This window comes from Belonocnema kinseyi, chromosome 5, assembly GCF_010883055.1.
Source record: "Belonocnema kinseyi isolate 2016_QV_RU_SX_M_011 chromosome 5, B_treatae_v1, whole genome shotgun sequence".
NCBI classification, from domain to species: Eukaryota; Metazoa; Arthropoda; class Insecta; order Hymenoptera; family Cynipidae; genus Belonocnema; species Belonocnema kinseyi.
In genome coordinates, this window is record NC_046661.1 from 59,278,514 (window position 1) to 59,290,461 (window position 11,948).

At 26.9% G+C, this 11,948-nt stretch overlaps 2 protein-coding genes across 3 annotated transcripts in view; one reads left to right on the forward strand and one right to left on the reverse strand.

Annotated features, from left to right (window-relative positions):
- LOC117172602 (protein king tubby) overlaps positions 1-3,826 on the reverse strand; it is an 11,424-nt gene extending 7,598 nt beyond the window's left edge. The window contains exons 1-3 of one of the 2 annotated variants that reach the window (XM_033360693.1): positions 3,791-3,826; positions 3,665-3,717; positions 132-267 (exon numbers count right to left, since the gene is read on the reverse strand). In XM_033360693.1, coding sequence (XP_033216584.1) covers positions 132-267; positions 3,665-3,706 — 178 coding nt within the window. In that variant the 5' untranslated portion in view covers positions 3,707-3,717; positions 3,791-3,826. Of the gene's footprint in view, positions 1-131; positions 268-3,664 lie in introns of both variants that reach the window. The other variant, XM_033360692.1, reaches the window with a different exon arrangement.
- A 152-nt stretch (positions 3,827-3,978) lies between these two features.
- LOC117172603 (ribosomal RNA-processing protein 8) lies at positions 3,979-8,545 on the forward strand. Its single transcript, XM_033360694.1, has 4 exons — positions 3,979-4,147; positions 4,614-5,539; positions 7,875-8,111; positions 8,277-8,545. The coding sequence occupies exons 1-4, from the start codon at positions 4,076-4,078 to the stop codon at positions 8,488-8,490; spliced, it is 1,449 nt and encodes a 482-aa protein (XP_033216585.1). The 5' UTR covers positions 3,979-4,075; the 3' UTR covers positions 8,491-8,545.
- The last annotated feature ends 3,403 nt before the right edge of the window (positions 8,546-11,948 follow it).

The following is an 11,948-nucleotide window of genomic DNA, read 5'->3' on the forward strand; positions in this document are numbered from 1 at the left end:
ACATATATATATATATTGAAATATGAATTTGTTCACACTTTAATCATCGAAATTATTTTATTTCAAACATTTTTGACTTTAAAGTGTGCGTTCAATTTTATGAAATTTCCTAAAATGAAAAATGGTATTACCATGAAGCTCCTTCTGAGGGTTTAGCCATTTGGTAGAATGACTTGTGAGCTGAGCGGCTGATAAATTAGAAGCCTGCACCATTCCACTGGCACCAGTTTGTCTCTTCTGTTTCATTTTCTGAGCTATTAGTTGCCTCTGCAATTATTTTCAAATACATTCAATGAAAAGTAACGGAAATTATTTCCATACAATAAATCAACTTTTTGTAGACATAGAACATTTAAACATTAGAATCTTCCAATGAAAAACTTTGATGACAATCTCGATAACTATTGAATATAAAAAAAGTTGTTTTTAATTAACACAGAGTAGCCGCTGGACTGGTAAATCGTGAAATGACCGGCAATTGTTACAAAAATAATGTTTGGAATGCATTTTTAAGACTTAAACAATTAAAAACTAAACAATTTGAAACTGAATTTTTTAAATAAGTAGAAAGCCTTGAATCGTTGAAGAAAACTAACTTTAAACTTTGCAAGTTACAATTTACATGGTATCATCTAAAAAAATTTGATTTGTAAAGGAAAGTGTTGAATTTTGTTGACTTAAAAGATATAAAATAATTTAACTTATAATTTTTTTAAGTTTTTAGTTTATAAGAACACTTTAAATCGTTCCGTTTTTAATTTTTCTTTCTTAAAATTTCTTTAAATTATATAATTTTGAATATTTATGAAATTTATTGATTGATTCAACAATTTACAGCATTGCAAATAATAGCATGGATTTCTCTTTTTTAATCAGAAATCTCTTAACTGTTCAATTTATAAAGGTTACAAACTTTTAATTTCTGCAGTTTAACGGCATATAATTTAAAATTGATAAAATGTTGAAAGCTTCCATTTTAAGACAGTAAATTCTCTGAGCGTTCAATTAGTAATGTTTTTATCTTAAAATGGCTTAGAATGATATCATTTTAAACATTTACAAAGTTATTGTTTCATTCAAGAATTTTGAGCATTGAAAATGATGGTATGGATTTCTTTCTTTTAAACTAAATGCCCATAAACTGCAAAATGTAAGATTTTATACTTTTATAAATTGAACAGCTTAAAGATTTCTGGTTAAAAAATATAAATCCATGCTAGCATTTGCAATGCTCTAAATTGAAGAACAATTCAATAAATTGTAAAATGTTCAAAATTAGATTATTTGAAGCTTTTTTAAGATAGATACATTATAAATTGAACGCTCAATAATGTACACGTATAACATGGAAACTTTTGACACTTTTTGTTTGAAAAATTGAAAATTAAGTGAAGTCAAACTGAAAAATAAAAAAGTTTTACCTTTTATTAATTAAGTAGTTGAAATATTTCTGGTTAAAAAAGAGAAATCCATTCCATAATTATGAATGCTCTAAATTGAAAAATGAATTGATCTTGTAAATACTCGAAATTATATCACTTTAAGCAATTTTAAGTCAGAAACATTAGAAACTGAATGTTCAATAATGTACACGTATAAAATGGTAACTTTTAAAATTATTTATTTTAACAATTTAAAATTAAATTCATTTAAACTGAAAAATTAAACAATTTTAAATCCATGCTATTATTGTTAATACTGTAAATTGAAGAATAATTCATTAAATTTGTAAAATTTAAAAATCATATAATTTTAAGCAATTTTAAGATAAAAAAATAGAACTTTAACGCTCAATAATTTACACTAATGAAGTTGAAGCTTTTAACACTATTTATTTTAATAATTCAAAATTAAATGCTGTTAAAGTGAAAAAATTAACCTTCATGAATTAAGCAAATAGAAGATTTCTGGTTAAAAAAGAGAAATCCATGCTATAATTTGCAATGCTCTAGATTGAACAATGGATCATAAAATCAGTAAACGATCAAAATGATATCATTTTAAGCAATTTTCAAAGAAAAATTACAAATTAAACGCTCAAATAATTTACTGATACAAAATGGAAGCTTTTAACACTTTATTTAAATACTTTTAAATTAAATGCCGTTAAAGGGTAATAATTTAACATTTTTAAGTTTTATAAATTGAACAATATACAAATTTCTATTAAAAAATGGTTCAATAGAAGCGTTTAAAACTTCCCTTTTATACAAGTAAATTATTTGAGCATTCAATTTGTAATGTTTCTATCTTAAAATAGCTTCAAATGATCTAATTTTTTATATGTATCAAATTATAGAATTGTTCTTCAATTTAGAGCATTGCAAATAGTAGCATGGATTTATATTTTTTAACCAGAAATCTTTGAGCTATTCAATTTATAAGAGAATAAAATTTTACATTTTCCAATTTGACGACATTTAGTTTATAATTTAAAAAATTAAAAAATGTTAAAAGCTTTCATTTTTTGTGTGTAAATTATAGCGCGTCCATGTTGTAATGTTTCTATTTTAAAATGGCTTTAAATTATATTATTTTGAACATTTTCAAATTTATTGATTCATTCTTCACTTGAGAGCATTGAAAATAATAGCATGGATTTTTCTTTTTTTAAACCAGAAATCTTTGAACTGTTCAATTTATAATTATAACTTAAAATTGCTGAAAATGATATAATTTCGAACATTTGCAAATTTATTAATTCATTTTTCAATTTAGAGCATTAAAAATGATAATACTAAGTTTTTTAATTAGAAATCTTTGAACTGTTCAATTAATAAAAGTTAAAAATTTCAGATTTTTCAGTTGAACGGCATTTCATTAAAAAATAATGCATTAGAAAAGTGTTTTAAGCTCCCATTTTATACGCGTAAATTATTGAACGTTTGAATAAAAAAAATGTTTATGTTAAATGCGAACCGGGAGATCACTTGAATTTTTTCCCTAAATTAAAACGGCCACCGTGAAACTATAATCTAACATTTTTAAGGACATAAAACAAATTTCGATATTATTGAGAAATAAGGGAATAAAATAAAAATAAAAATTCGCGAGATATTGTTCATAATCTAAAAATGTCATGCAGTCGCAAAAGTCATGAATAAGGAGTAAAATATCATGAAAAATAAAATGAAATAACCCAAATTGAAAATTATTATTTTCCTATTGCTAGAAAATTTAAATTAGTATACATTTTTTCTGCAAACAGCATATAAATTTTTTTCTGAAAGCACTGCACTGTTTACAACATAAATTCTACAACCTCAATCACGGATCAAAAAAACATGACTGACATAATTTTCCAATTACATCCAATGGATTCTCCCATCCGAATTGAAGGATATAAAATGAACACAAAGTCCCTATTTTAAGTAAAAATATCTTTTCTGTCAAAACTTGTCCGCTAGAAAATAAATTTTTAATGATGAACGAGAGTAAACTACCATTGCTCCAATCAATACAAAACATTCACCCGCATGGGCTTCATATCAATTTAACGTTATAAAAATCATAGTATAAAAAAAGGAAAAATACTTAAAAGACGAACATAGAATCAAATGTCTCAAAAGCGAAAAAAACTTCGTAAGTTTAAAACTCCAGAAAGAGACGATCTAGTGTCTAAAAATGGAGTCATTTTAACCAAGAAAAAATTGTAATTTCTTACCTGCTGTTCCAGTTTTTGTTGCCTTAAGTCTAGGGAAGTCATTCTGTCTCCTTCTTTAACAATTATTGTTTGGCTTTAATGTTAAAAACGTTCAAAATCAGTTTGTTTACGTCAAAACACACTTACCGTTGTCCCTGGCCACCTAGGCAACCGCCTTGAGCATTTTGAGCACTATTTTCATGAAAAATTTGAGATGTTTGCAGCCCACTAATCATAATAAGGGACAATTTTCAATCAGCCAATCAGATTCATTCTCAATGTTAAGGCTAATTCTTAATGGATTTAAAGTGCCATTCTCAAAAAGCTCAATATAGTTAACTCAAAAAGCGCCGGAAAAAAAATTATAGAAAATTATAAAATAAGGTTTTTTCAAGCGATTGTGAAAGATTGGGGAATTATTTGTCATTAATTATGGGCCTTTTGGAAGAAAGTACGTGGGGTGCAGAAAAAAGCGGCAAGAGCGTAGTAAAAAGACTTTCTCAGGTAATTTTTGTTGTCAGATTTCATATTTGTTTTCAAGGGATTTAAAAAAATTAAAGTTTTGTAATTGAGGGTATAGATAATTTTACTTTAATTAATTCAATGTAATTATTAATGAGACTTAAGTAAAATTATGATATTGTTTAATGAGTCAGGTTAGCATTCATATTTTTATGGTTATGTTTGCCGGCTTTCGTAGTTTTTTTTGTTTGACCAGAAACTCGGTCCAAACAATTTGATTTTTTTTCAAAATATTGTAATACAAGAGACATTTATTATTTTCTTAATGAATTAAATCCGTACTATTTAAATAATTAATATAAATCCAATGGAAAATTACATTGCGCTCTAAAGGTTATGTTTTTAATTGTGATTTAAATAAAAGTTATATCATTTTTATTAAAAGTAATTATTCCGGATCTTTAATTATACCTTGAAAAATGAATTGCTAAATTGAATTAATTTATAGAAACGCAGGGAGGAGTGCAAACGAAAATCGAATATTTTAAATCCAAAGATCAGCGATCAAAAAACCAAGAAAAATAAAAAAAAGAAGAACAAAAGCAAGACCGATTTTCAGAGTTTTATTGAAACTGGAGAGAAAGAATCTCCTAAAAATGTGAAAAAAGTGCAAAACTCAGAGAAACAGTCCAAAAATAAGTCATCACAAAATAATATAAATTCTCCAAAAAGTTCAAAAAATGTCAAAATGGGGAAAAAGTTCTCCAAGACCGATTTCAAGTCCAAGAAAAAACTGAAAATAATTCAAAGCACGGAATCATTAAAGAATAAATCAATTCAAGAACAAGAAATAAATAGGCAATCGATTACTCCTTTGAAAGTAAAAAAGAGGAAACAACCCGAAATTGAAGAGGAAGTTGAGCAAGTTACGAAATTCAAAAAGCGCAAAAAGTCCAAAACCGAAACTAATAAAAGCTCCAATTTCACAATCGAAATAAGTAAAAATTTAGAAAGTAGCATTTCGGAAGGAACACCCAAAGTTTTGAAAAATAAGAAAAGAAAGAATAAAAAGAAAACACAGAATGGAAAAATTAAAATTAAGCAAAATTTGAAATCTCAAAAACAAAATAATGATTCGGTTAAAAAGATAAGTATCAATAAAATACAAGAAATGATAAAAAATAAACATCATGAGATCAAAGAAAGGAAACTTGATTCTTCTTTGACTTTGAGGGAAAGAATGTTAGCGCATCTACGGTCTTCAAGGTTTCGGTTTATAAATGAATCTTTGTATAACAGTGAGAGCTCTGAATCAAAAGAATATTTCAAAGAAGATCCTGAAGCTTTTGTAGCTTATCATGAGGGATACAGGCAACAGGTTGCTCACTGGCCTCTAAATCCAGTTGATATTATTATTGCTTCCATTAAAAAAATGTAAGTTTGAGATTGCAGTTTTTAATTGAAAACAAATAATTATGTTTAACGTTCGGGGAAGAGCATGAATTGCGTAAAGTTTTTTTTTTTTTTTTAATTTTGAACTGCCTACCCTCCTTTGTTAGGTTCCGTTATTTTTTATCCCCCTCCCCTTCTATCTCACGTATTTTTTCCGAACAACCAAGTAGCTCAATTTTCAACGAGAATTTAATTTTCAATTATGAAAGATTTCTCAGTCAATAGAAAAAAAAAACTTCATCTAAAATGTTGAATTTCCAAACCAAAAAGACGAACTTTCTACAAAACAGTTAAATTTTTAACCAAAGAGATGGATTTCAACCAGAAAGACAAATTCTCAACAAAATACGTTAGTTTTTAACCAAATATTTCAATATTCTAGCAAAAAATGCGAATTGCAATTTAAAAAAAAAAAACTATGCAAAAAAATTTAATTTTCTACTAAATAGTTCAATTGTCTTCCAAATATATGAATTTTTTAGCCAGAACACGAGTTCTTTTTTCACAAAGAAGTTAAATTTTCAAGTGGCAAATATGAATTTTAAACCATATTGTTAAATTATCAGTTTAAAAAATTAATTAAACAATAAATAATTTTTAACGAAAGATAAATTTTTAACAAAAAATATAATAGTTGATATTTTAACGTAAAAATATGTTCATTTTTAATTAAAAACATGTGAATTTAAACGATTAAGATCAATTTTCAACAAAATACGTGAATTCTCAACTTAAAAATCCAAATTTTTAACCAAACACTTGCATTTTCAACAAAAATATAATTTAATGGTTGATATTTCAACCAAAAGAGATTAAAAATCTATTTCCCACAAAATACATCAATTTTCAACTACAAAATGTACATCTTGTACCAAAAATGGAATAGTTAAATTTTCAACTAAAAAAAAAAATGGTTTTCAATCGAGAAAAACGAATTTTTAACAAAATAGTTCAATTTTCGAACAGAGAAATAAATTTGTCACTAAAATGGCGAATCTTCCACCAAAAAAGATGAATTTTCAACAATATAATTCAACTTTCGACCAAATATTTTAAGTTTCTACCAAATTGTTTAACTTTCGTAATATTTTGAAATATTTAAGTGTTCATTAAAAATGAGCAATTATGAATTAAGTAATTAAAACTAAACAATTCCAAACATAACTGTTTTAAATCAAAAACCTTGAATCGCTAAAATTTCGGAGTGATAGATTTTAAATTTGGAAATTATAATTTTCATTTTTGCAGTTTTAACATTTTTAATTTGATAGTACAATTATTGAATTTGTATGCATAAATATTAATTGATAATTACAAATTATTGATTTGAAATGACTTGCAATAAAAATAATTCATCCTCTAATTTAAAAAGTGTTGAGTTAAAAAAAATGTATTCTTTCAATCTTTAATGTTTATTAATTTTTCAATATTATCGTCGGTTCATATTTTTAATCGGAGATCTTTGAACTATTAAATTTATATAAGTTTTAAAATTAAAATTTTGCAGTTAAACAATACTTAATTGCAAATTGTTCAATTTAAAAGTGTTCAAAGCTTCCATTTTTTACGTGCAATTTATTGAGCATTTGAAAAATCTCTTAATTAAACAATTGTTTATCTTTAAGTCGGAGAACTTTTGTCATTGATTATAACGGTCACCCCGCATTATTAAGTTAATGGTACATAACTTTAGGGAGACTCAGGAAATGTCAGGGAGGCGTCAGGAATGTTTCGATAAAATGAAGTTGAAGTTAATTTTATTATTTTGTCGAAAGTTCTATTCTGTCTATTTTTGTTGAAATTCGTATTTTATGGTAGAAATTAATCTTCGGAGTTGAAGATTAAAATTTTCTTAGAAATTCTTTTTTTGTTTTGTTAGAGGATTTATAATTTTAGATGAAAACTTCTTTTTTCTAAATTTAACTCTTCTTGGTGACTAATTAATATTTTGGTGGAAAAATCATTTTTTAGGTTGAAAATTTAAATGTTAGTATGAAAATTTAAATATTTGGTTGAAAATTTATCTTAGTTAAAAATTAATTTTTTTTTGTTTGAAAATTAGTTTTTTTTAGTGAAAGTTAATTGTCTAACTATTATTTTAATGAAAAAATTTGAGTTTTAAAAGTTAGAATTTTTTAATCTCAAATAACGTGAAAAATTTTATGAACCGGGATATGACCCAGAGTTTTTTTCTCGACTAAAGCGGTCACGCTGTATTAATAAGTTAATGGTATATAACTTTGAATTTCCACGTACACCCATTGCAAGTAAAAATATTATATAATATTTTGTTATTATAATTTGAATAAATTTCCAGGCCAAAAGATTACATCCTAGCAGATTTTGGTTGTGGAGAAGCAAAACTAGCGAATTCAGTTTCGCAAACAGTCCACTCGTTCGATTTGGTGGCGATGAATGATAAAGTCAAAGCATGTGATATGGCCCACACTCCGTTGTTGACAAATGGAGTAAATGTTGTTGTTTTTTGCCTATCTCTAATGGGAACTAATCTCGCCGATTATTTACTTGAAGCGAATCGAGTTCTTAAAAAAGGGTAAACAAGTTTGAATATTTTTTAAACAAAATTGAGAAAGGAGAATAAAATTGATATTTATCATGTTGTAAAAATATCAATTTATTATTAGTTATATTGATAAAAAATGGTTGTATTGTGTTATTTAACAGTGTTATATGCATTAAAAGGATTGTATGCTTTCAGAGGAATAATGAAGATCGCAGAAGTCGAAAGCAGGTTCGACAATATCGAGAATTTCATTAATTTAGTCAGTTGGTACGGATTCGTGAACACTTGGACAGATTTTTCAAATGATCTTTTTTATTTTCTAGACTTTAAAAAAGAAAATGATGTTAGCAAAGGAAATAAGAAACTCCCTGTAATTGAGCTCAAAACATGTCTTTACAAAAAGAGATGATTGTTGTAAAATACTATAGACGCGAATATAATTAAATATATTATACATTCCTATAAAATTCTTTATTAGCTTACTCAAATTAAAATATAATTTTAAAAACACTTTTAATTAAAAACAAAACACGTGAGCCGTCGTGGGACGCCCGTCGAAGTGATAACTTCATATTAGGTCAATTGAAGTGGTTTTTCTTCTAACTATTTTACCATAAAATATGTAGTTTAAATACACATAACAATTCAGTAATCATACACACACGTGTACGAATCACGACCTTAAAAAAATTAAATAACGCAATTGTGTAAAGTTTTAAATTTCATTCACACGATTAGAAGACAATGTTGCGAAACTTATAAACAGGCTACGTGACTAAAAAAAGTAGCGAGATAGAGAGGATGAGAACGAGAGAGAAAGAGAGCGGGAGGGATTGAAAGAGTCAGTGAGATAAGCGGTTTAAAATAATGTTATAGTACTACAACATATGTCAAATTTGGCCAATTTAACCGAAACCCAAATTAAATTTTTTTTAAAGCGTGTGGGATTCTTGATCAAACACTATAAAATTACCATAAAATATTACTCAGATATTATAAACTTAAGAAATGGCATAAATATGAATTCTGTTAATTAAATAAACGTGGAACCTTAATTAAATTAAGGATAATATGAATTGATTAAAAATTCATATTTTTAGTTGAAGATTCAACTTTTACAATTTTCGTAAAGAATCCATTTTTTCGTTGAAAATTTAACTAATTAGTTGAAAGGGGAACTAATTTGTTAAAATTATTATTTTTTTTTTATTGATAATTCATTATTTCGGTTCAAAACCTTTGTTTTGCTTCAAGATTCTATAATTTTGTTGACAATTTTTTTTGGTTTAAAAATAATTTGTTTAACTAAAAGTATAACTAATCTACGGCTGGTTGAAAAATGATCTTTAGTTAAAAGTTTAACTATTGGTTTGAAAATTCCTTTGGTTTGTTGACAAATCGTCTTTTGTGTTAGAATATTAATCTTCTTGTTAAGAAATTAATATTGTTTGTCTAGAATTGAACTATTTTGTTGAAGATTTGTTTCTTATGGTTAGAAATTAATCTTTTGAACTGAAAATATGTTTACTCTGCACGTTTCGTCTGAAATGGCTTTAACCCAAAGGTGCGAACACTGCAAATTTTTTTGAAAAAAAATCGTTTTAAATTTCAAAAAATCGAAGTTTCAATGTTTTCTCGAAAACGAAGCGAGATATAAAAAAAGGCAAGAGAACAACATTATTCTGTAAAGAAATTGCTATAAAATTACCTGCTTATTTTTGTTTCTTTGATAAGCTTTATTTTTCAATTTAAGGAGGATTTTTTACCTGTTATATTATGAGTCTGAAATTAAGGATAAAGAAATATTACAATTCGAACTTTCTGAAGACAGCTTTTTATTTTAAAAATATTATCGCTTTATGATAATAAAGAAAGTATGTTAAACAATATGTAGACTTCACCACGCTTCTTCAAATGCGTGTGAAAGTTTCATTGGATATTTTGGATGGATTTTGACCACTTTATGATTGTCCCAAACAGTTTTGAAATCGTGATGTACAAATTCCATGGCCTGTTCGCTGAAGAATTCCGAGTCCCATCTGCTTCTTCTCACAAAAATGCTCAACGTGTAAAACGAATGCATGAACTTTAGGAGCGATACTGATTTTCAAAATTATGTAACTTTTTTTAAAAGCTGCAATGCTAGTTTTGAAGTTTGAGTTCAGATTATTTCCAAAACAAGCTTTCAAATATTTCTTGAAGTCTTTGAAAACTTGTACATAATTGCGTAACCTAAAATTACTGAACCATTGCAATTGACGCAAAAGCTCCACTTTTCCCAAAAGCTTATTACGACTACCGTGTGTTATTTCGCGTTCAACATGACACAATTTTGCCAATTCCAAAGATTCTTTTTCGAATTCATCTAACATATGAGCCAGTGTTTGACAGTAATGCGTACCAATCAGATGTATATTCTTACTTCCTTGTACACATTTCCCTATCTAAAGAAATTATTCATCCGGTATGATACGGGATTACCGAACAGTGCATCTGTTTAGCAACTGTTCAGTAGGGTGGTCCAAAAAATATATTTAAAATTGTTTTTTATAAATTTACCGGCTGGAAATTTGCTCGAATCCACACAAAAATAAATTCACAAAAAAAATTATATGTAGTGTTGCCGTAAGCCCCATATGAAGTTTAAAACGTATTTCCCATAAGAAAAAGAGACGTTTTTGTAAATTTTATTCAGAATCCTTAATATTATCTGAATTGAGTTGAAACTCAACATTTCTCTTCATAATTAGCAATTAGACAAATGCTGCCTTTCTGAAACCTCGCCGAAGTCTCTCAGACGGTGAAGCAAAGTTAAGATTTAAAAAAATAACATAACTTTCTAGCACTTATCTAAGAGAAGATTGTTCTAAACAATATTAAACTGTTTAAAAAATTTTTTGTTAACTTTAATTAATTATTACCTCACTAAGTGAAAATCACTCTTGATAACATTGATAAACTATCACCTCCCTCAAATTGAAAATTGAACAACAAATCGAAAATTTGTGAAAAAACTGGGACTTTCTAACTCTCTTCTTTCATAAAATTGCTAAACACAATAATAAATCACTTAAACAATTTACGTAAACATCTAATTATCAGTATGAAATAGTTTTTTATGTGCCAGAAATAAATTTAGTGAAAAAGACCCCAAAAAATTATAATTAGCGTCGAAATCTCGCAAAACCAATTTTTGCATTTATGTTTTTTTTTTGGGATCCTATAAAACAGACTTATGAGGGTGATATTTAAAAAGTAATATTTTACTTCTATTCTTCGGCTAATTGTAAAGAGGAATGTTGAATTCCCACTTGATTCAGCTAATATTGAAGATTCTGAACAAAATATTTAAAAAACGTCTTGCTTCTACCGTATTCATAAAAACTAAACAAAATTTTCCAATTCATTTTTGGGTCACCCTATACTGTTCTGCACAGCCGGATTAATACTTTTAGACAACATACATCATATGAGCGAAGCAATTTTCGAAAGATTGCTACTATTGAACAAATATGAAGTGTTATGAAAAGCTTTAAGTAGACCGTAGCATATATTTCTAAACTATTGTGCAAATTGATAAATTTATGTTTCGAGATGGGAGACGTCCCAGACGATTGGAAAGAAGCGATTATCGTAACAATATACAAGAGAAAGGGAGATAAAAGCGAGTGCAATAATTACATAGGGATTAGCTTATTAAGCACCGTAAGTAAAATATATTCAAAAATACTTATTCGTAGGGTAATGAAGATAACAGAAGCAAAAATTTGGGAAGTCCAAAGTGGGTTTATGCCAGGAAGGTCATGTACGGATCAAATATTTAGTTTAAGGCAAATAACAGAAAAAAGTTTGAGAGTAGGAAAAAAA

Excerpts from the sequence above, each read along its gene's own strand:
- LOC117172603 (XM_033360694.1), top strand. The coding sequence starts at position 4,076 with ATGGGCCTTTTGGAAGAAAGTACGTGGGGTGCAGAAAAAAGCGGCAAG. Across the intron at positions 5,540-7,874 it reads ATTGCTTCCATTAAAAAAAT|GCCAAAAGATTACATCCTAG; the intron begins GTAAGTTTGAGA and ends ATAAATTTCCAG. Across the intron at positions 8,112-8,276 it reads AATCGAGTTCTTAAAAAAGG|AGGAATAATGAAGATCGCAG; the intron begins GTAAACAAGTTT and ends GTATGCTTTCAG.